This window comes from Phascolarctos cinereus, unplaced genomic scaffold (assembly GCF_003287225.1).
Source record: "Phascolarctos cinereus isolate Bilbo 61053 unplaced genomic scaffold, phaCin_HiC Scaffold_726;HRSCAF=1367, whole genome shotgun sequence".
NCBI classification, from domain to species: domain Eukaryota; kingdom Metazoa; phylum Chordata; class Mammalia; order Diprotodontia; family Phascolarctidae; genus Phascolarctos; species Phascolarctos cinereus.
The window spans coordinates 85,482,958-85,508,539 of NW_027556098.1; the positions used below are offsets into that span (position 1 = coordinate 85,482,958).

Sequence of the window (25,582 nt, forward strand, 5' to 3'; positions counted from 1 at the left end):
CTTATAATGCAGTAAATTTCATGACATACGTATATCACAATTTGTTCATTAATTTATTGGCTTGCACTTTGTTTTCAATTCTTTGCTATCAGAGAAAGTGCTACTATGTAAACGGGGACTGGATTTTTTATTATCAGTGATCACTTTGGGTATAGGCAATCAAAGTTCAATTTCTGTGTAAAATGGTATGGGAATTTTAGTCATTTTATCTGCATAATTACAAATTGTTTTCCAAACTTACTGAATTGATTCATAGCTCTACCAAAACTATGCTAATGGGCCTGTCTTCCCACAATGCTTTTCAATATTTACTGTTCTTTTCTTTTCTCATCTTGATCAATTTGCAGAACGTTAAGATGAAACTTTTGTTTCATTGTCATGCTAATCCAAATTTGTAACTTGTTTAGACTTATTTAAGGACAAATACAGCATAGGCTATTTAAACCTAGTTAACATTCACAAGCTCTTACTAAACACCTTCCAGAACTTCCTTTTGAGGAGGGAGCCCAGGCTAGTGATCTCTTCATTTGTTATCTGACTGCTCCCGTGGCTTTTGTCATCAGCCTACATGACGAGGACCTTCTCAACCTCCACTATTCCATTCTCTCATCTACTTGTGAAAGTAGAACAGAGGGAATGCTACAGACCTTTCTTGATTCTATTAATTTAAGAAAGTACAGAATGACATAGTACTGCTATTATAATTGTTTTAGGAACTCTGTTGGGCACATTTGGACTGCTTTTAAGTTTTTAATTCTCTTCCCCCATTTTTACCTTCTTCTATGTGTTGTCTTTACCCATTAGATTATACCCTCCTTGAGGGCACACTTTCTTTCTTTTTCATCTTTGTCATCCCAGGGCATAGCAAAGTACCTGGTACATAGTAAGTACTTCATAAGCGGTTATTTAGTGACTGACTGATCTTTTCAATATATCCTGTCTCATGAGGCCTTTCTTAATTCCTCCCAGAAGGAAGTAAGGGATTCCCTCCCTGTCCTGTCATTCTCTATAGTTAACTCTATCATAGAGTTAACAAAATTCATAGGACATTTATATGTTTGTCTCCAGCTCTGCAGTCCTGAACTGAATTATTCAGTTCTTGAAGGCACAGACTAGGTTTTTCTATCTTCCCATATCACCAGTCCTCTAGAAAAGTATCATTCACATAAATATTTGTTCATTTAGTGCATTGTAAAGTATTAGTCTGGGAGTAGGTGTACATAGATAGAGCTAACAGGTATAAACCAGTATTCAGGAATCTAAGTTGTGAAAATGAAGGGGAAAATCCAATACATATTGTGAAAATGACAGAACAATTTTGGTCTTAAAACTTTCAGGTTGAAGAACTTGGAAAAAAAAACATAGCATAATGTAAAATGAAAATGCATACTAAAATGAAACCTGGAGAACAAAATGGAAGTATGCAAGTGATAACACCATGTAAATTAGGGGTGGTAAAAAATGTCCAATTTAGGTAATCTCAATTTATCATTGATTCAGTTAATAAAGGGAGTAAAAAATACATGAGCTTTTCCAAAAGAGTACAGGGCTAAAGAATGTAGACAACAGGAAAGGCATCTCTGTAAATGTGGAATCCTTATTTTGGCCTTTAGGGGTAACAAGGGAGTATAACTGATATCATGCCATATTTGTGCGATCTGTTGAGGACAAAAAATTGACCGAGAATTCCTTTTGTGGAAAATGAAAACTGTTTGGTTTTATTATTTTTTAGTTACTCAATGAGTTCAGTTACCCACAAGTGACCTTTACAATAAGAGCTATAGAGTTACAGGCCAGTCTTACTTAGAAAATGACCAAATTAAACTACTGGATATTATTCAGCCATAGTACCTATAAGCAACCAATGTGGTTTTACAAAGAATACAATTGTTAGGATAAAAATCACTTATTCCACACAATCAGCTTAATAGAAAGAGAAGTTAGAGATGGAGCCTATGTTGACTTTATCAAGGATTAAATGATAGGACAAGTGAACTGGGAACTGGTTGAATGTCCTGACACTGAGATGAGATAACTGGTCAGAGGGGAAATAGAGTGAAATAGGAATTTGTCCTTGTGCCTGTTCATACCCACATTTTTATCAGGGACTTAGATGAAATCTGAGATGGAAAAGTTAAGAAAATTTTCAGATGACCTACTCTGGAAGGGATTGCTATCACTTTGGAGCATAGTACTGGGATGCAAGTATATCTTGATGGGCTAGAGAAATGTACAGGATCTAAGAAAATGCAATTTATACACATATATAAAACATATACATATCTATATATTTCATGTGTATATGTATGTATATATACTTTCTGTGACTATGTACAAATTTACATATACGTACATCTGCATATTTTGTGACTATGCATCTATGTATATACAGTCACACCATATTATGTGTATACATACATACATATATATATATATATATATATATATATATACACATACACATACAGTCACGGTACACACACATGTTTGCGTGTGTGCATTAGTGACACAAAGTTCTATATTCGGGGAAAAGACACCAACTGTAAAAGTACAAGTAATTTCCTGATCTGATAAACTCTTATTTCCTCTTGTCCCCAGTTTTTCAGGTTATTAGGTGTCTAGGTAGCACAGTGGATAGAGCTGGGCATGAAGACACGAAGAGCTGAGTTCAAGTCTGTCTTCAGACACTAGCCGTATGACTGTGGCCAAGTCACTTAAATTGTCTGCCTCAGCTTTTTCAATTACAAATGGGGAAAAGTAAGGGTTGTGAAGATAAAACAAGATGATATTTGTAAAGTTCTTAGATCAGTGCCTGGTCCACAGGAGGTATTTAAATTTGTATTCCCTTTCCATTATTTTCTGACCAGATAACTCTTACTTTCCCCCCCAATTTTTCAGGTTACTCATATAGTATTAGTCAGGTGGGCGGATCGGTAGATAGAGCACTGGGTCTGGAATCCAGAAGACCTAAATTCAGTTCTATCCTCTACACTTACTCTTTGTGTGATTCTGGGAAAATCACTTCATCATTATCTATCTTGGTTTCTTCAACTAAAAAATGGAGATAATATTAGCATCTACCTCACCGGGCTGTTGTGAAGATCAAATGAGATAATATTTGTAAAGGGCTTAGCACAGTATTTGGCACACAGCAGGCAATTAATAAATGTTTGTTCCCTTTTCCTTATCTTGGGTTTCTTTCTATTTATACTCTTCTTTTTAAAGATGACAAGACACTTAAGTTTTGTTTTTTCCATAATATTTTGCATTTATTTATTGTTTGATCAGCCATTTCTGTGAAGGTGTAGTAGCTCAAGGTTGGGTAGGTCTCTTGAAAATCTGGGATTAATAAAATTTATTTAAAAACAGAACATACTTAAGTCCTTGCTTGGAACACAGGGAAGTTTTTTCAGTTTTCTGGGACATACTTTGATTAAGTTATTGGGAGCTCAAGGAGAAGGGAGATACAGTGCCAAGTCTGAAGGTGTTTCTAACATTTTGCAAGATATTTTATGAATTGTGAAACTGAGTTATTCAATATTTTTTGTGCTGATTTTTTTAGGGGGATATAATGATGTCTTATACGAGGTGGATGCATTTTTATAACAATAACTTAGTAACTTTAATAACTAGCATTTACAAAACACTTTTGGGTTTTCAAAGAGCTTTACATAAATTATTTCAACTAATTTTCACAGTAACCCTATGAAAAAGGTAGTATTATTATCCCCACTTTTCAGATAAGAAACCTGAGGCTGAGAGAGTTTTAAGTGACTTGTGGAGCAATACGTAGTTAAATAAGTGCCCGAGGCAGGATTTGAACTCACTTATTTCTTCTTTCAAGTCCAGAGCTCTTTTTATGCATGAGATCACCTAGCTGCTGTTGAAGCCTAATTTTTTGAAAGAATGCCTTCTATTTTGATGGCTTAAGGTGAATGTCTTGTGACAGATACTTGTTAGCAGGTAAAATAGAAAAGGGTTTTATCCTAGTTATACCATGTAAGGTACATTTAAAAAAAACAACCTTAAGATTCTTTTCTGCATGCCATCATTAAGCCATATTTAAGAGATCAATTACCCAGATAACTGAGCCTAAACTTACAAGCTGGGGTCTAGCAGAGCAAACATGCATAAAAGAGCACAGATTATACACCATCCTGGCTAGCATTGTTCTGGATATAACATTTATTCACATTAAACTTAGAAGAACATTTTAATAGATGTGTCCACAGCTATTACTCCTAATCTCCAAAGCTTTCAAATACAGGGGTTTACTGGAAGCAATCCAAACCACATGGGGACAAAATGTGGTACGAAGTATGTTCATTATTCTATTTCCTACTGGAAAGAGATTACAGGCTACATAAGATAAGCTTGTACTCTGATACTTTTATTCAATTACAAACAAAACAATAGTTATTTTATCCACCTATGAAGAGTCTATAGGATTAAATACAAAAGTATAGCAGGATAGTGACTTGTCCTAAGACTATTTCTATCTGAATCCTATTGGACAATATGAGAATGATTTTTCTATAATAATAAAATGATACTCATTTATGGTGTTTTAATATTCAAGGTGCTTTCAATACATCCTCTCATTTCATTCATGAAGCATGCAAGAAACATTTTTTTAAAGTGCTTCTTGTGTGCCTGCAGAGCACTGTACTGGGGATTGTGGGAGATATACTATTTGGAGATGACACAGTCTCTTCTCTGCTAGAGCCTAGAAGAGGGATATTGGGCAAACCGTGATAACTCTATATGTCCATGTCATAAGGTAAGTAATGCAAGAGTAATAATGTCTCTGCAAGATTTCTTGTTTCAGGCCACACAGGTATGAAGTAGTAAAGCTTGAACTGAATCCCAGAAATTTGATGTCCTTTCATCTCCTGTCTTCTTTCCACCACGGCTGCACTGATTGCCATGGTACTGCAGGTAAGGAGTTAGGGTCAGGAAACATCAAACCCTGTACTTCAAGGCAGGGTTCCAGTTTTAGGGTGTGGAGTAGATGTGCTCTTCAGGGAGGACTTGCCTCTGGTATGAGGTCAAGCCCTTTTCAGGGTTACCCATATACCTTTGATGTCCACCTTTCAACCAACTTTCATCTGAAGCTCCAAGAAGCTGTAGCATGTGTAGCAGACATACCCTGATAAAAACCACCTCAGCAGATGGCCTAAACCAGGTTGAAGGTAACCAGCAGGCCTCAAACCCATTGGTGAGTTAGGGAGATGTTACCCTAAGCATGTAAGAGTTCAACGTGTATAATGGAAGATGAGAACAGTCTTTTCCAATGGCTATGGAGGCAGTTGAAGCAGGCACTTAGAGCCTGGCCAAACATCAAAGAGGCCAAGATCATGCACTGTATCCTGGGCCATCGCCAGTCATCCTGACTTTTGTCTTGCCACTGGACTTGGATGACCCTGGGAGAGAGAGTAAGGCTGATGACTTTGTGCAATTCTGCCTCACATGACTCCAATTAATGCAAAAATCAAGGCATCATCAGTGATGTCACTAGTCCCCTTCAAAATGAAGGATGAAAACGGAAGGGGCAAAAAAATGAGGAGGGCCTTTGGAGTGGAAGAAAAAGCAGGACTCAAGCACCAGGGTACATGGTAGGCGAATGTTTGTTACAACACCAAAGGTAAGAAGCTGACTTGCTTGAACCAACATACAAGGTCAGAGTGATGCCATTAGCACAGGTGACAAGATAATGAATTACCTGAACTGTGGATTTATGGTCCATATTTCCTTAGTGTAGGAATGGATAGATCTTTGATTATAAAGCTAAAGCTAAATATGTAGGATACAGGCTCTAGGTAGACCTTGGAGCTCTTCCTTTTTTTTTTGAGTGATGAATACATTTATAATGAAACATATGGACCCTCTTAGAACAATGCTTTCAAAAGCATAAAATATAATGCTTAGGATTACAAAAGAAGTCAATTATATTGAAATACAGTAATATGTGCACATATATGTATGTGCATACATATATATATGCATATATATATACACACACATATATATATACATGTATATGTATATAGTTCCATATCCCAGTTTAAGAAATCCACAGAAAAATGTGGGGAGAGGGAGCTAGGTCAGTCATTGTGGGAGACAGCAGACTAATTGAATGCAAGTTTCAACTCAAGAGGATCTTACTGCAACCTAACATGGATAAGGCCATTAAAAGAGGTGTACCATTCAATGTATGAAAAAAGTTCTAGTGTCAGGTGTGTGTGTGTGTACTTATTCTTATATAAAGGGCTCTTTTTCTTCTTGTCTGGTAAGGTTTTACATGAAGTCTAAAAAAAATCACTGTGGATTATTATGAGAAAATTAAAATTATTCTATGTCATTTTTATTAATCCTATTTACAGTTTTGATGTTTTCCTGTAACTGCCTAAGTCATTTTTTTTTGTCTTTAAACCGAGTGCAGAAATTCAGCTGACTTGTAATGAGTGAAGTTTAGGAATCCAATACTCCTGCTAATCACTGTTCTAGTCTAAGAAATGGTGAGCAGGTGGACTTTGGAAAAACCTGGAAAGACTTGCACGAACTGATGTTGAGTGAAGTGAGCAGAACCAAGAGAACACAGTAACAGCAACACTGTGCAATGACTGACTTTGTTAACTCAGCTCTTCTCAGCAATGCAATGATCTAAGACAGTTCCAAAAGATTCATGATGGAAAAGGCCATCCACATGCAGAGAAAGCACTATGGAGTCTGAATGTAGATCGAAGCATGCTATTTTCTCTTTTTGTTGTTTTTTCGTGTTTTCTTTCTTATGGTTTTCCTCTTTTGTTCTAATTCTTTTACAACACGACTAATGTGGAAGTATGTTTAATATGATCATACATGTACAGCCTATATTAGATTTCATGCCATCTTGGGAGGAAGGAGGGGAGGTGAGGGGGGAAATTTAGAACCCCAAATCTTATAAAAGCAAATGTTAAAAACTAAAAATAAATATTTAAAAATAAAACAAAAGTATAAGTAAAAAAAAAAAGCCAAGCCTTAGTGGACTGCTCTCATATCTTCTAAGCCAATAACTCATACTGTTCCCTATTTGACCAAATAAATCCATTTGCCTCAAGTACCCTGGTTGGGCCGGTACTGTCCCAAATTATCTCATGGTCTAAAGCAACCTCTCCTTCATGCCAATTATAATTCTCATTCTTTATTCACCTTAGTTTGTAGAAGATAAGGGGTACATGAAAACTAGCCTACCCTCCTTCTTCCAGATGCATTTTAAAAGTGAGAAGAAGAGCTCTTTAACCAAAAGGAATAGAATCATCATTAATTGGTAAAATTGTGAGAGAGCTACATGAGCTCCTACCCACCACCAGCTGACATTACTCTGCCAGTGTGAGGCAGTGGAAAGTGCACTGGACTAGGAATCAGAAAATCTGAGTTCAAATTCTACTTCATATGCTTACTGACTCATAAGGTGGTTGTGATGAAAGTGTTCCTTCACAAAGCACTATAGAGGTGTAAATTATTAAATTATTATATAGAATACATATTGAATCAGTAAATAATTTTGATGGCTAAGTATCAGAGTAAATACATCTAAAGTATTAAAAACCTAATTTCTTATTGCTATTTAAAAGGTGAAGTCCTACAGTAATTAGAACTCATTACTGAATAATGAAAGCACTATGTATTATGCCAAGGCTAACCTGTTCAGTCACTTCCTCCTCCTCAGTTCTGGTCCCAGCACATGGTCCATCTCCAGTGGTACCCAAATATTGCATATTAGCGGCCGCGTTTAGGAAGCCTTTGCATATTTATTTTCAATTGGCACAACATCCAATTTTCTTCCATTTGCTTTTTCTGGTGTGGATGGTTAAGCCAATCTCATAAATACTGACATTTCTGTGATATTTGCTGACAATTCTCTTCAGTATTCCTGGATTCCTGACTTTAAGATCTGCTAGCATTCTATCTTTGGTGCCAAGCCGCTTCCAGAATTAGCCTATTAGTTACATCTGTCAAAAAACTTTGAATAATTTCACACAATTCATAGCTTTTTGAGGACAGCCTTCAGGCCTACTGAGTCAAAAGCAATGTTTAACTTAAAGTCAATAAAAATAATAACTGAATTTTGGTATTCTCACCACCTCCTAGTCATTTATGGGATCCTAAAGATGGTGTACTCTAGAATATTATTTGTGACATCCTACTGGTTTGCATTCTCACTTCACTGTGATATCCTCATTGACCATCACATTTATTCTGTATGGAATGAAGATTGTGAATTCAGCACCCCCAACAGTGTCTGCCTTTGGGAGGAATTCAAAGCATAGGATGACACTGTAAATCAGGGAAGGACTCTGTTAGGACCCTATGAGAGAGATAAAGAACCACTAGAATGTCATTTATTTTAAAGACATCCTCAAGTTTAGTTTATTCTAAGAGAAACTGTGAATGCTTTAGGTTGTTTTCACTATATGTTAATAGGGTCCTGTGAGTCTTTGAGAGTTTTTGCATTGACTTCAGATTGAAATAAAAATTGACCTCTACCCATATGCACATCTACCTTCAGTATTTATGTGGGAACTCTGTACCATTTACCCACATTTGTGGAAACTTAGAGATGTGTTGTATTTAGAGATTTTCTTGGAATAAATTCCATATGAGAGACAATGAGGAAATAGATATATTTAGTGTAGCTGACACTTTAGTTATCAGTCTGCTAGGACTATCGTAGACTACATGACCCAACAGCAAGAAGGGCCTTAGGCCATTAGTTATATTAGTTATGTTTCTATGAACTCCTCATACTCATAATTTCTTATGGCACAATAGTATTCCACAACATTCCTATACATAATTTGCTCAACCATTTTCCAGGGAATGGGCACCTATGTTGTTCCTAATATTGTGCAAAACTGTAAGATCTCTCACATGAGAGAGCAAGGACTGTTTTTGCCTTTCTTTGTATTCTCTTCACTCAGCACAATGCTTGGCACATAGGAGGCACTTAATAAATGCTTGTTAACTGACTGGCTGCTATAACAAAAAGTACAGCTGTGAACATTCTATTATATACAAGACTGTGGCTGCCAGGAGACTCTAGGATAAAATCCACCCTCTTCTGTTTTGCATTTAAAGTCATGGACACTCTGGGTCCAACTCATCTTCCCACACTAATTACATATTATTCACTATATACAGTGTTTTGTTAAGGCCTATCATTGATAGTTTATGTTCAATACTTTGAACAAAATGAGTGCACGTATACACACACACACACACACACAGACACACACACACACACACATATATATATGCATATTTATATATAACAAACACACACACACATATGTATATATACAAGCATACATATTTGGCATATGCTTGTTCTCTTGGTGTCTCCTCATTAGACTGTGAGCTCCTTGAGAGCACGGACTCCTTTTTTGCCTTTTTAAAAAATTCCAAGTGCTTAACACAGTACCTGAAAGATAGCTGGTGCTTAATGAATGCTAATTACTGGCTGACTTTTTCTTGCCAGTGCCTGACTCATAGTAAGTATCAATAAATACCTGCTGACTATGAGGGTCCATAACTTGTTTCTCTTATCAATCCCAAGAAAAGAAAGGTGTGATGACTCCATATTTAAAATAACATTTAACACATAAGCTCAGAGCCAAGCTTAAGAGAGAACATATAAGGGATGCACTGATATACAAAAGAAAAGATGACATTTTAATTGTTTATCCTATTTTCAAATTTCTGTAGCAGAGATATAGGACATGTGTTTTGTCTCATCGACATCTCTTTTATGTAGTTCTTGCTTGTTAAAGGTATTTCTCCCCAAAACAGTGGTGATGTTATTTCATCCTTAGGCTGCTGATATTTGCAACGTATAAAGTCAAGTCAAGTGAGCCTGGGTCTTAATGGAGCCAGTCGTACAGGGTCTGAGTGAGAGCATGAGGGAAAAGCTGGTGAAGGGTATACAGGCTTGAGTTTAGAAGAAAGGGCATGTGGGGTCTTAGAAGTAGGGCTTGTCTTTGACTGGGGTGCTTCGAGGAAAAATCTGACACTCTTTTTCTCTCGACAAGGAAAGGATGTTGGCATAGTGATCCTCCTGTCAACATGAGGAGAAGCATTTGGGATCCATGAGGAACAAACTGAACAGCTGTTATCATTAGCAGACAAATGTTGACTAGGCCAATGGGTACGGCTGGGACATTCCTTCATCTGCCATAGCTGAACCTGGTTAGAGTAATCACTCTTTATTTTTTCCTTGGGGATGGAGTTTATGACATCATCAACAAATTTTGTAGTGTGAGTTTGCTCCTTAGGGGCGTAAGGTTTGATGTCATGCAAACATCTGGATTTGCCTCTATTCTGCTCAGTGTGGATCTGGTGTGTTTCTTATCTCGGTAGTCAGAGATCTGTGTAGCCTTAGCCTGGCAGCATTGACTTTTTGGAGCCTCAGTTACATGTAAAGCAGACTTTTCGGGGACTGATATGTCTTGGACACTGGGATGAAGTGGAGCATTTGAGTGGTGCTCAAGCACTGGTAGAGTCACTGTCGTACAGCAATCAGAGCTAGATAGAGTCTTCAACAGTTGAGGCCTGGATGAACAGACACAGCAAGGTGGAATCCTGGCTTGCTGGAAAATAAAGGACTGAGATTTTCTTGGACATCTACACATCATGCTCATGTGAATGGGTTCCTCAGATTTTACATGTGTGTGGTTTAGTGGAAGAAGTCCTCAGAGACAAGGTCCAGGGCAACCTGTGCCTGATGTTGGTGACTCAGCGGAATTATGGCCTGGTGATCACAACCATGGAAAAACTCTGACCAGCTTCTCTTATTTGATTGTTTTATTGCCTTGGTTTCAGGGCCTAGTGCTGCTATCTTTTGGTGTCTGTTGAGCAGATGTGTACACTGGTCTTCAGGGCTCAGTTGAACGTTAGCCTGGTGCTGGGATCCAACTTTGAGTTTGGCTTGCTCAATGGAATCCACATTATGTTTATCCTGGTGGTCAGAATATGATCTCTTCCATGCTTGGTCCCTAGCAACTGAGTTCAGAATTGTTGACGGTTTCTTAATAGTTTGGCTTCAGAACAAGGACCAGAATCATGTGCTGTTGTAACTGTGGCCCTGTTCAGCTTTCTGCCTTCTAATTGGAATGTCACCTTCCTTCCCTCTGAGGGCCTGAAACTTGGCTCAGCTTTGTAATTGGAGATTGCTGGCCCATCTAGGCCCCTGATCTTATTGCAATCAGACCTGAAGGTTACAAATTTGTTGGTCTGGTGATCTCCAGGATACAGAGCTCCGATGCGTGGAATCTTATTCCTGAAGAGCAAACTTGAGTGTCTTTCAAGGTTTGTGTTGGGATAATTCATCTGTGTTCTTCTTATTCACAAGGGGTACAGCTTTTTCCTGGTGGCTAGAGTCAGGAAATTGTGAGTGATCCCTCCCATGATGAGTAGGGACTTGCAGACAACCTGCTTTTTTAGGCAAAGCATCTGTTCAGCCTCAGCCTGGTGACAATCTGTACCAAATTTGGACAATGGTGCAATCCGATGTGGTGGACATGGTATTAGCACTGACTGGGTCTGGTAAGAAACATTTTTTGGAGGAACCAGGACCAAGGCTGAAGGTGAAGAAGAGACAGTGAAAGTGAGGGGAAGGAGCTACCATACCCCCTGGCTGAAGGGGAAAGCAACTTGGTGTTGGGGATCCAGGGAAGAGATGATAGCCCGGGGTGAAGCAGGAAGAAAGCCTTACATTCCATTTTTAGCTTTTCACAGTGCCTTCACCTAAGCTGTTTCATTAGATCCACACTAGAAACCCTTGCAACTACATATTATTATCCCCATTTGATAGATGTGAAAAGAGATCATTATATACCTGTAACAACGTTTACACTTAATGTGCTTGCCTGAAACAACCTGTGAGGCAGAGGTAGCATAAATATTAATAATATTAATAATGATAAAATTAGTTAACATTTATATAGCACCTACTAGATGACAGGCAATGTGCCAAGCTAAATATTACCTCATTTGATCCTCACAACAACCCTAGGAGGTAGATGCTATTATTATCTCAATGTTGCAGTAGGAAAAACTGAGGCAAATAGAGGTTAATGTGCAGGGTCACAAGGCCAGATTTGCTCTCACATCTTTCAGACTCTAGGCCTAGTGCTCTATCCTCTACATCACCAGCTGCCCTGGCTTAAACACAAGAAAAATGATGCACACGGAATCTTGTACAAGATCATAGGTATGGCTAATATTTAAATTATAAAACCAGGACTTCAATCCAGAATATTAAGGTGGAATGATTAAGAGATTTATTTACCCACAAGAAAATAGTAAGTGACAGAGACAAGGCTAGAACCCAGATTTTCGGATTCCTTCAACCATGCAATCTTTCCAAAGGACCTATTGGACCTCAGAACAGGGTCAGGTTCAGATGGAAAAGTATCATACACACACACATACACACACACACCACAAATGCACACATATACACAGGTCACAAAGAGAGATGGGATGGAGTCTAACTGAAATGAATTAAAATCAAAGCTCTCACCTTTTGGAAATGCCCCAACTATTTTTCCCATTTTTCCATTGAAGGATTTCCTTGAAAAGATAATATATTAATAAACCATGGCAATAATCCTGGGATCCTTCTAAAAAAGGTTATCAAAAGACAATCTCTTATATGACTACTGCTGTACTGCTGCCCAGATATGTCTGTTTTTAAACAAGGTGTTAAATTTGTAAACTGTTCTTTTTGTCTTAAACTCCCTACTTTGGCAGTCTGCTGAAGTCTATGGACCCCCTTCTCAGAATAATTTTTTTTAAATAACGAAAGAAATGCTAAATTTTAGTAAAGAGTTTAGCAAAAATATAGATATGTTCTTATGAATCCCCTGAAAACTAAACACAGAACCTTTGGGAGACTGTAGACTATAAGTAAAGAACCTCTGTTTCAAACCAACTTCCTAACATCCCCACACTGGGGAATTGTTAATATACAGAGAGCTATTATGTATCTCTACTTTACTAGCCCTCAACACAATTGGTCTAATATGTGAAACTAGTCATTGCCTTCCTGGTCCTTTCTTTTTCAAATCTTCATTTCTCTTCATCTTGCACATTCCCCTTGCTTTTATTAAAAATTTTTTAAAAGGGAATGATATGTAAATTTTTGTGAAGATATAAACTGAGGGGGAAAAAATCAACAACTGGCTTTGTGCATCAATTTTTCTAAATTAAAGGAATGAAATTCTAAGGCATAATTCTAAATATTACCTGGTGATTTCCATGATATTTTTATTTTCCTCCTTGATCTCAGTTTCTGTTTTAAAAATACAATTATTGTTTTTATCTGTGGTTTTTACATCACTTATATTCCTAATGTACTCCTCACTCCACTCCCACTAAGAACCATCTATCTCCCTTATTACAGAGAATGAAAAAAAAAAAGCTGTTTTGCTCTTCAAAACTAACATCAAAATAGGCTGATATGAGGTACACTGTTCTACACCTAAAGTTCTTACCTTTACAAAGAAGGGTGAGAAAGTGCCTTCTCATCCTATAACTTCTTTAGAGAGAAAATTAGTCACTATGATCTTTTTGTGATAAGTATTCTTTTCCTGTCTTCTAAGACCAGCTTTGCAAATATTCTTGCAAAAATTTCTCATAGGCCTATAGGCTCAAAAAACAAACAGCACTGTCTTTAAAAAGTGTTTTCCTGTATGCATTTATGTTTTTAATTCAAGGACATGAAATGTTATTTTGAGCTTATGGAAGATTTTGTGATCCTTACTGAGGGAATTGGAAAGAAACAAGATTGTGATAAACCTAAGCCACAGGCACAAATTTAGGTCAGCTTACAGGAGTGGGGAACCTGTGGCCTCGAGGCCACATGTGGCCCTCTGAGTCCTCAAGTGCGGCCCTTTGACTGAATCCAAACTTCACAGAACAAATGCCCTTGATAAAAGGATTTGTTCTGTAAAACTTGGACTCAGTCCAAAGACTGCACCCAAGGACCTAGAAGGCCCCATGTGGCCTCGCAGGTTTCCCACTCCTGACTGCTAGACTATCTCTCCTCTACCCCACATCTTACCCTCACTGCCCACGTCATCTAATCCCAAAAAAGTCTCTTACCAGTAGAAGTAGTAAGGAAAGCAGCAATCAAAGCAGGTTAAGTGTCTAAATGTGAGACCTGCATCAGACAAATTCCCAGAGGCCTCAGGAACCAGAAGCCTCCTCTAATTAGTGGAGAACAAACAAAATAAAAACAAAGCAACAATAAATTAGTTACTTCAGAAAAATAATAGTTCTTCCTAAGAGAACTACATACAGAGATGCAAAGAATATACAGCAATGTGCTTTTAAAAACACTCATTAGGACTGAATCCTATGGTCCCAGCCCAGACAGAGATCTGACACAACAGCCTGACATCACAAAGCACCACTTGTCCATTGTCACCTGGGGTCACTTGCTGTAATGAGGACTTAGGTGGTGACACTTGTCCTATGGGTTTTCATAGTAAATGGATGAAAACCAGCCTCAATTTTAGGCATATTTAAAATTTCCCAGTGATTCTTAACAATTTGGTTGCCTCTTTAATACAAGACTCCATATTTTTCTCCAGACCTTATTCTGAATTGTACAAGAGAATACAATTGATAATAATCATCTTTGGGAGTTGGGCTTCCCTAGTGTTTGGTGATAAAATGTGTTTCCTCTGCATGCCAACCCCTTACTTCTCCAGTAATTTTTGGAATCTATCAAAGAGTACCTTTTTTTGCATTTTGAGAATTTCTTAGACATCACTTAAACTGAAGCCATTTTAAAGTATATAAAATAACAGTGGGAATATTGGTGATCACCTAAATTAACTACATTTATTAAGTGCCTACTGTGTTTGACACTGTAGGATATAAAAGTTTGAAGACGCAGCATAGTCCCCACCCTCAAGGAGCTTATCATTTGACTGACAAACATATCAGAGACATATAAACAAATAGATGCAAATTAGATGGAAGATAATTTTGGGGTGGGTAAACTGGAAGACACCAGCCATTAGGCTGATCAAAATTTTTTATGTTTGAACTAGTCTTGCAAGGATCATAAGATTATAGATTTAGGAATGGAAGTCTAACCCTTCATTTATCAGACTGAGGAAACTGGAGTTCGAGGAGATAATAGAATTACCGAGTATTCACATAGCTAACAAGTTTCAGAGGAGAGATTTGAATACAAGGCTTCCTGCCTTAAAGTCTAACATCACTTTAACCATGATATCACTTTGGATTCTAAGAGAATAAGATGAGTAGGGAATGTATTCATGGCCATGAAAAACAGAAAGCGTAGAGAAGGGAGATGGAGCAGAATATATGATGAGTATTGTTTAGCTAGATCTTAGTGTATATGAAAAGGAGTAATGTGTAATAAGGCTAGGAAAAGTAGGTTGAAACCATGTTAGTAAAGAATCTATGTTCATTTGATTCTAGAGGTATTATGGAAGCCACTGGAGTTTCCTGAGTAAGGGAGTCAAAATATGGTCAGGCCTGTGCTTCTGAAAAATCATTTTGGCATCTATTGGAAGATGGATGGGAGGACAGAGACTTGAGGCAGGAAAACCAATGAGGAGATTATTACAAACAAGAATGGTAGTTTTAGGTTTGAAGAGTAAGGGACAGATTGAGAGATGTAGAGTTAGAAATTAAAATTTTTGGCAACTCTGGTATGAGGGAACATGAGAAATTAAGGATGACACTGAAGTTGTGAGTTCTTTCGACTAGCAGAGGGACCCTTAACCCTTTTTGTAAACTCCTGGGTACAGACATATCTGATGAAGCCTCAAGAACCCTTCTCAGAACAATGTTTTGAAATGCATGAGATGAAATGCATTGCCTTTCCAAGAAAATAAATTGTATTCAAATCCAGTTATCAAAATATTGTAAAAATGAGATCCACTAATTTAGAACTATGCCCAAAGGGCTAGAAAACTGTGCATATCCTTTGATCCAGCAATACCACTACTAGGTCTGTACCTCAAAAAAATCAAAGAAAGAGAAAAAGACCCACATGCACAAAATATTTGTAGCAAAGTAGCAAAGAATTGGAAATTGAGGGAAAGTCCATCAACTGGGCAATGACTGAACAAGTTGTGGTATATAATTGGATGGAATAATATTGTGCTATAAGAAATGAGTGGGGTGAGGTGAGTGGAGCCAAGATGGCAGACTAGAGGCAATTCAGCTGAATCTCTCAGCATTTCCTCCAAACAGCTTTAAAATAATGCTCAAATCAAATTCTGGAGAAGCGAACCAACAAAAGATTGGGGGGACACATTCTTTTTTCTGTCTAAGAAAACTTAACAGGTCAGCAGAAGAAGTTTGTGAAACCAGCGTGGAGGCCTGTCTGGAAGCTACACGTGTGGTGGCAGCAAAGTGGCCATGGCAGCAACAGCAGTTTTTGCAGCTCTCAGCCCAAGGATGGTAAAGGGAGTGGACAACTGGTCAAAAAAATTATATGGGACCCTTTGCTGGCATTTGGTGCAGCTGGCACTGATTGGCAACTCTATTGCCCATTGAAGTTGAAGTTCCAGGGTGGAAAGGAGTACTGGAAGTTGGTTACAAAGAAATAGGGGCCCTAGTAATAGCTCCAAAGCAAAGAGAACACAAGTTCTTGCAGCAGCAGGGGCCAGGAGACTCTCCTGGGTAAAGACCACAGTGCAGACAAAGACAGTAGTGACTGTACTCCTCTCAGGATCACAGCACCCTGGCACCAAAAACTTGCAGACCCCTTGAACTAGCTCAGAAAATAATAGCATAAGCCTGAAGCTTGGCACAGGGCTTCCTCACTCCAAGGTAAGCAGAGTCCAACTTTAACACAAAACTCAAAATTAAGAAATAGGCTGGAAAAAATGAGCAAACAACAACAAAAAAGAATTTGACCATAAAAAAATACGATGGCAGGGAAGACCAAGACATAAACTCAGAAGACAACAATGTGAAAACAGCTAAAACACAGCTTCAAAGTAAAATGTTCATTTGACCAAAGACCAACAAGAATTCCCAGAAGACTTAAAGAAAAAGATAAAAATGGCAAGGAAAAAAATTGGGAAAAGAAAAAAGAGTGAGGCAAGAAAATTATGAAAAGAGAATCAATAGTTTGATAAAGGAAGCACGAAATAATACTGAAGAAAATAAAACCTTAAATAACAGAATAGGCCTAATGATAAAGAAGAACAAAAATTCACTGAACAAAATAAATCCTTAAAAATAGAACTGGCCATATTTTTTAAAACAGGTACAAAAGCTCACTGAAGAAAATTATTTCTTAAAAATTGGAATTAAGCAAGTAGAAGTGGATGTACTTAATGAGACATCAAACAACAATAAAACAAAATTAAAAGAACGAAAAAAAGAAGAAAATGTGAACTATCTCATCGGAAAAACAACTGACCTGGAGATATATCAAGGAGAGATAATTAAAGAATTATCGGACTACCTGAAAGTCATGATCAAAGAAAGAGGTGACATCATATTTCAAGAAATTATCAAGGAAAACTGCATTGATATCTTAGATCCAGAGAGTAAAAGAAAAAAATGAAAGAATCCACCAACACCTTCTGAAAGAGATCCTAAAATGAAAACTTTGAGGAATATTTTAGCCAAATTCCAGGATTCTTATGTAAGAGAGAAAATACTTCAAGCACTCAGAAAGAAACAGCTCAAATATTGTAAAGCCACAGTAAGGATCACACAAGATTTAGCAGCTTCAGTGTTAAAGGAGCAGAAGGCTTGGAATATGATATTCTGGAAGGCAAAAGGGCTAATATTACAATCAAGAATAAACTACCCAGCAAAACTGAGTATAATCTTTCAAGAGGAAAATGGATATTTAATGAGAGAGAGTACTTCCCAGCATTTCTGATGAAAAGACAAGAGCTAAATAGAAAATCTGACATTCAAACAGAAAACTCAAGAGAAACATAAAAAAGTAAACATGACAGAGTAATCATAAGTTAATCAATAAAGAGTAATCAATAAAGTTAAACTATTTACCTTCCCATATTGGAAAATGATACATGTGACTCCTAAGAAGTTTATCATTATTTGCACAGTTAAAAGGAGTTTACATAGGCAGAGGGAACAGGTGAGTTGATTATGTTGGAATGATCTCCAAAAAATAAGAAGTGAGAAATAGGGATGCACTGGGAGCAGGGAGGGAAAGGAAGAGGTAGAATGGGGAAAATATTAAAAGAGGCACACAAGGAGTGGAGGGGAAAATGGTAAGGGGAGGTGGCACTCAATGCCTGAACCTCACTCTGTTTGGAATTGGTTCAAAGAGGGAAGGAGATATATATATATCACATTCAATAATGTACAGAAATGTAATTTACCCAATAGGGAAATAGGAAGGAAAGAGGATAAGAGAAAGGGGAGAGATGATAAAAGAAAGGACAGATTAAGGAAGGCAGTGGTTAGAAGCAAAATTGACTTTGAGGATGAATAGGATAAAAAAAGAGAGAAGAAGAAACTAAAAAAGGATACAGGGAAATACGCAGTTAGTAATCATAACTGTGACCATGTATGGGATGAAATCACCCATCAAGTGGAAGCAGAGAGTAGAATGGACTAGAAACCAGAATCCAACAATATGTTGTGTACAAGAGACACACTTGAAACAGAAAGATGCACAGAGAATTAAAATGAAAGGCTGAAACAGAATCTAATATGCTCTAATAGGCAAAAAAAAAAAGCAGGAGAAATCATGATCTCAGGCAAAGCAAAAACAGAAATAGACCTCCTTAAAAGGGATAACCAGTGAAACTATATTTTGCTAAAAGGTACCATAGACAATGAAGGAATATAAAATATTTACCCCAAGTTTTTCTGATAAAGTCATCATTTCTCAAATGGTTGCTGGTTGGTTGTTGTCCTTTATTCTCAAAGAGGACCCAAATGACATCACTATGTTGAGGTCAAAGTACAGTGTGTACCACTGTAGGTGATCAGACCAATATGGGCTCAGAATGCTCCAACACAGGTTGGGCACAAATAGCCTACATGAATATTTGGAGGAGACATGTCTTAATTTTTGCATTTCATGTTCCTTTTCAGCTACTGCAATTCTGTTTTGCACATGGAGTACAGTGCCTTCTTTGATGCAGACATGCCACGGTCCTTTGCCATTGCCTCCTATGTCTCACTAACTATTCCAAAGTTCTTCAGAGAGACTTTGAGAGTGGTCTTGTATTGCTTATTCTGACCTCCATGTGAGTGCTTGCCTTGTGTGAGCTCTCTGTAAAAGTCTTTTAGGCAAACGTATATTTTGCCATTTGAACAATGTGGCCCAGTAGAGTTTAAATGCTTGGCAGTTCAGCTCAAGAAAAGATCTCAATATCTAGTATTTTATATTGCCAGGTGATCTTCAGAATCTTCCTAAGACAATTCCAATGGAAGTGGTTCAATTTTCTGGCATGGTATTGGTAGACTGTCCAGGTTGCACAGGTATACTACAATGAGGTCAGCACAATAGCTCTGTTGCCCTTTAGTTTGGTGGGCAGTCTAATACCTCTTCTCTCCCACACTTTTCCTTTGAAGCCCCTAAACACTGAGCTAACTAATTCTGGCAATCTGTGTAACAACCTCACCATCTATTTGTACGTTCTTAGAAAATATACTGCCAAGGTAAGCAAACTTATCCACAGCATTCAAAATTTCTCCATTTACTGTAAAGAATGTTTCCATATATGGATGATGTGGTACTGGCTGGTGGAGAGCTTCTGTTTTCTTGGTGTTAATTGTTAGGCCAAAATTAGCACAAGCAGTAGAGAACTGATCCATACTTTGTAACATCGCAGCCTCAGAGGCTACACTGAGTGCACAATCATCCGCAAACAAAAAGTCACACACCAACTCTCCCTCCAGTTAGTGCTGAGTTGCAGCCTTTTCAAGTTAAATGATTTACTGCCAGTGCGGTATTTGACCTTAATGCCATTTTCATCCCCGTTGAAAGCATCTACAATATCACTAAAAACATTATGCTAAAAAGTATGGGAGCAAGCACATACCCCCTACTTCACCCCATTGGTGATTTGGAAAGCGCTAGAGCATTTTCCATTATTCAGAACCCATGCAAGCATGCTGTCATGAAACTGATGTACAATACTGATGAACTTCTCTGGGCAGCCAAATTTTGCCATAATTTTTCACAAGCCCTCAAGACTGACAGTATCAAAAACCTTGGTTAGATCGACAAATGTACACAGAGCTATTTTGCTCCTGGCATTTCTCCTGGAGGTAGCAAGCAACAAACACCATATCAGCTCTTCCTCAGCCTTTTCTGAAGCCACGCTGGCTCTCAGGTAGATGATCACATTTCAGGTGAAGGATTGGCCTATTAAGGAGGACTCTGGCAAGAATTTTGATTTCAATGACTAAAAGAGAAACCCCACTGTGATTGTCACAGGACAAACTATATCTGTTTCCTTTACAGAGACAGACAATGAAGGCATTCTTGAACTTCTAGGGGATAACCTTTTCTTGGGATATTACCTGGAAAATTTCTATCAGCTTTTGTATGAGCAGTGGTAGCTGGAATAGAATCAGCAGCACGTACTTTGCCACATAAGAGGAGCCTAATGCCATTCAAAACCTCTTCTTCAAGATGAGGGAAAATTGGGACATTAATACACTGTTGGTGGATTTTCTAACTGATTCAACCATTCTGGAGAGCAATTGGTATCTATGCCCAAAGGGCTACAAAACTGTGCATACCTTTTGATCCAGCAATACCACAACTAAGGCTGTGTCTCAAAGAGATCATAACAAAGGGGAAAGGGCCTACATGTACAAAAATATTTATAGCAGCTCTTTTTGTAGCGGCAAAAAACTAGAAATTGAGGAGATGCCCATCGATTGGGGAATGGCTGAATAAGTTGTGGTATATGAATACAACAGAATACTATTATACTATAAGAAATGACAAGCAGGAAGATTTCAGAAAAAAACTGGAAAGATTTACATGAATTGCAAAGTGAAGTTAGCAGAGCCAGAACACTGTACACAGTAACAACATTATGCAATGATCAACTATGGTTGACTTAGCTCTTCTCAGCAATACAATGATCCAAGACAATTTCAAAAAACTTGTTGTGCACAACTAGTTCACTTGGCTATAGAGCCTACCTAGGGCCTAGGATTTCCCAATCACCTGATGAATCAAGACCAGCTTGATTTTCTATTTCGAATGCGCATTGATGAGGCGGGAGGCAGGATGGAAGCAACTCCCTTTATTTTTAGCAAAGCACTTACTTATATAGTAAAATAACAGGAACTCTTTCTCAAGTTACAATGGTGTATAGCCAATGCTGTGCTCAAGGACAGTGCATGCAGTCCTGTGCACTTATCTGACTCCAATCCCAGAACAGACTGCTTGGTGACCATACAATAACTAGGGGAGTTAAAGATTGTTACAGATCCATACAGTGGAGCACCGAATCAGGCGACCTTTGCTCAAAGATCAGCATCCGAGAGGGGCCTTCATCCATCAGTGAGACCTCTTGAACAGCCTGTGGCCCTCTAAATCCTTATAGATCCCTAACAAAAACTCAGGATGAAAAATGCTGTGCACATCTATAGAAAGTTAACTGATGGAGTCTGAATGCAGATCAAAACACACTATTTTCACTTTATTTTTTGTAGTTTTTTTCTTTTGTTCTGTTTCTTCTTTCACAAATAACTAATATGGAAATATATGTTACATGATGTACATTATAACCTATATCAAATTCTTTACCATTTTAAGTGGGAGGGAAGAGGAATGCAGAAAATTTGGAATTCAAAATTTTATTTAAAAAAGAATGTTAAAATTGCCTTTAAATGTAATTGGAAAAATAAAATACTATGTAAAAGAAAAAAAAACACCTCTTCTTCATTTGGAAGTTTGGCTAGAGAGGAACTGACTTCAACCTGAGATATAAGATCAATGGCTTCAGCATTGGTTGATGACAGTCTGTTGAGAACACTGTGGAAATGTTTGGCCTATCTCTACAGGATCATGTTCTTATTACTAATCACTGTGGCTCCATCAGCACTGAGTCACTGAGGGGCAACATAGGTCTTTGGCCCATAAATTACCTTTAGGCATCATAAAAGTGCTTTGGATTGTTACTATCAGTGTAAAACGGAATTTCATATGGCTTCTTACTGAGCCAAGAATCTTGCATCTCTCTAAGCTTTGCTTGTACTTTACTTTTGACGGACTTAAACACTGCTTTCTTAGAGATGGATGAACTATCCTGCCGGTAAATACTGTGAAGTTCTCATTTTTCATTTAGCAGCTTCTGAATTTTCCCTTCATTTTCATCAAACAAATCTTGCTTTTTGTACTTGTTTGCAAGTGTTCTGGCCCAAATGAGCAAATACAGTGCTATACACCAAATCTCTGAAAGCTGCCCACTTTTTTTTCTGCTCCACTGTTACCAACCTTGTATTGGCTCAGCTTTCCTTCCAATTTAGCAACAAACCTCACTTAGAGAAGCACTCTGATCTGTTAGTATTAAGTCTTCTGTAGTCATCTTGCCTTGAGGCTGCTACTTTTGTTGAACATGTATGTTTAGCTTGGAGAGGATAAGTCCAGGATCAGTCCAGAATGCTATACCACACATAGTCTTCATTACTCTCACATCTTCATTGTCTTTTCTCCTTAAATGATATAGTCTATGCCAATATGCCAAAACACGTATTTGCTGCAAGGGTACATCCACAAAATTTTATTGTGTTTAGGTAAACAGCAGACAGTGTTGGTGATGAGATGGTCATGACACATAAAGCTTCAGCAGTAAGGGACCATTGCTGTCCTTGTTGCTGTTTCTAACCCCATTCCTTCCAAGGACTCCTTGCCATGTCTGATAGTCTGTGCCTACTATTGCCATTAAAGTCACTCAGAATTATAAGCTTGTCCTCTTTTGACACAATGATGATAAGGGTCTCCAGGTGTTCATAAAATTTTTCTTTGACCTCATCAGGGGTTGTATCATTAGCACTTGCCACAGTACTTTGCACATAATAGGCAGTTAATAGATACTTCATTCCTTTTCACAGTTCACAAAAGAATGTGGTACCAAGGGAATATGCCCTTCATCCACTCTCTTAATTTTATTTTATTTTATTTTATTTTTTTGTCTAGGCAATGGGGTTAAGTGACTTGCCCAGAGTCACATACTCTCTTAATTTTAATGACATTAATTTGTAGTAATCCTTCATCTCAACCCATTATAATCATTTACCCCCTTCCAAAATACTCTTTACAAGTGTTCTTGTTTTTGGTTTGTATACATTTTGATAATCGTATTTTAATAAAATTGATTTCCTTTGTACATAAAATTATTTGAAGGAGTTTATAACATTCATGAGACTGACAAAGGAACCTCTCATCTAGAATATAATAACAGCAAAGACTGGATTTATTTAGCATCTTAAAGTTTGCAAAGTTCTATGCCCAAAGGGCTGTAAAAATGTGCATATCTTTTGACCCAGCAATACCACTTCTAGGGCTGTATCCCAAAGAGATCATAAAAATGGGAAAATGACTCACTTGTACAAAAAATATTTATAGCAGCTCTTTTCCTGGTAGCCAAGAGTTGGAGATTGAGGGGATACTATCAATTGGGGAATGGCTCAACAAATTGTGGTATATGAATGTAATGGAATATTATTGTTTCCTAAGAAATGATGAGCAGGCAGACTTCAGAAAAACCTGGAAAGACTTACATGAACTGATGCTGAGTGAAGTGAAGTGAGCAGAATCAGGAGAACATTGTACACAGCAACAGCAACATTGCAGGATAACTAACTTTGATAGACTTAGCTCTTCTCAGCAATGAAGGATCTAAGACAACTCCAAAAGACTCATGATAGAAAATGCTATCCAGGGAAAGAACTATGGAGTCTGAATGCAGATCAAAGCACACTATTCTCTTGTTTTTGTTTTATTTTGTTTTGATTTTTCTCTCTTTTGTGTGGCTTTTCTCTTTTATTCTGACTCTTCTTTCACAACATGACTAATGTGGAAACAGGTTTACTATGAATGTATATGTAGAGCCTACATCAGATTGCATGACATCTTGGGCAGGGGGAAGGAGAGGGAAGGGGAGGAAAATTTAGAACTCACAATCTTATGGAAGTAAATGTTGAAAACTAAAAATTGATAAATTAAAATAAGTTTGCAAAGCTCTTTATATATGTTTTTTCACTTGATCCTCACAACAAACAGCCTCATGAGAAAGGTAATGCTGGTAGCAAGCAATCTATGGGAGTTCACATAGAAAAGTGGATGAGACATTGTTATTTCTGAGAAAGAGAAGCCAAAAGCAGGAAGTGTGGGGCATCACTTCATCTTTTCACTGTCCTCATGTAATGCTTTGTCTTTCTTGAACCATGTGATAGCATCTGTAAGATTTTGAAATGTGCTCCCCATCAGTAGGGAGTTAGTAGAGGGGAAGTTTTGCATCACTAACCCAAAGAAATTCCTCCTTCACAGTTCTTTTAGGCACAGTTCAGGAAGCTGTTCTATAGTTTTGATTCATGCATTGCTAAAATTCATTGTGTTAAATAGTATGCAGGACATAATTTTATTGCTTTGATAGTCAGTGAATCTTTGCTATAGGTAAAAGAGCTTAAAAAAAGAAGAGTCTTCACTATACTTTAACTAAGGTAAGAAAATTATAAATGTATAGTAAAATATAAAATAATGAATTATTTGTTTTTTATCTCACAGGAAGAGTATAAATTATGTCTCATTCTAAGATCAGTAAGCAAAGAAGACAGAAGTTTTCAAACCAAATGGGAATTATTTCCCTAAGTGAAAATAATTTTATGTCTAATTTGTAGACATAGTATTAGTGTCCCCAAAGAATGTAATTTAAAATGCCACTGTGAAATATACTGTTCTGAGTATGATCAGTATTTAGACAAAATAAGAGAAGATAAATTAATATGTTTGTCTCACTTCAAAAACAATAAAGAGTATTTACAGAAACCCATGAAGTCAAATATGATCATGGTCAAAGCTAATTATGTTATTTCAGAACCGGTAGCTAAACAGGTGAAATTATAAAGGAGAGTATGGTGAAAGCTGCTGAAATTTTTTGTCCTCTTCAAACCAAAACTTTTCAGAATATTTCATTATTGTCAAACACTGTTGTGGAAAGAGTTAACAATACTGCCACTTACAGAAGTGAAAAACAAGTAAAAATTGGAAAATTATCTTTTTAAATTGCAGTTGGTGAAAATACAGATGTTAATGGACTGGCTCAAGTAGTCATATTTATTCAATGCATGTGACAAAAATCTTATTGTGAATGGAGAATTACTTGATATTCTTTATCTTGAAGACATTATAACAGTTGAAGGTACTTTCAAGAAAGTATATGGACTTTTAGAAAAGTGCAATCTTCCATTATCAAAACTACCATCTGATTCATTTACTTTGACTAAAAGACCTGCCCATACGAACTTGAAAAACCTCACTGAATTCACAACAGATACTGATTTCAAACCTTTAACACCTATTCACAGG

General features: G+C 37.4%; 1 protein-coding gene across 12 annotated transcripts in view; it reads right to left on the reverse strand.

The window, feature by feature from the left end:
- LOC110202313 (pyruvate dehydrogenase E1 component subunit alpha, somatic form, mitochondrial-like) overlaps positions 1-25,582 on the reverse strand; it is a 48,756-nt gene that overhangs the window by 11,709 nt on the left and 11,465 nt on the right. For 3 of the 12 annotated variants that reach the window (XM_078146639.1, XM_078146638.1, XM_078146637.1), the window contains 3 exons: positions 14,146-14,249; positions 12,563-12,612; positions 9,320-11,618 (listed from right to left, as the gene is read on the reverse strand). In XM_078146639.1, the coding sequence (XP_078002765.1) occupies positions 11,383-11,618; positions 12,563-12,612; positions 14,146-14,249 (390 nt within the window). In that variant the 3' untranslated portion in view covers positions 9,320-11,382. Of the gene's footprint in view, positions 1-4,048; positions 5,424-9,319; positions 11,619-12,562; positions 12,613-13,287; positions 13,334-14,145; positions 14,250-25,582 lie in introns of those variants that run through there. The other 9 variants (XM_078146646.1, XM_078146647.1, XM_078146643.1 and 6 more) reach the window with 6 other exon arrangements.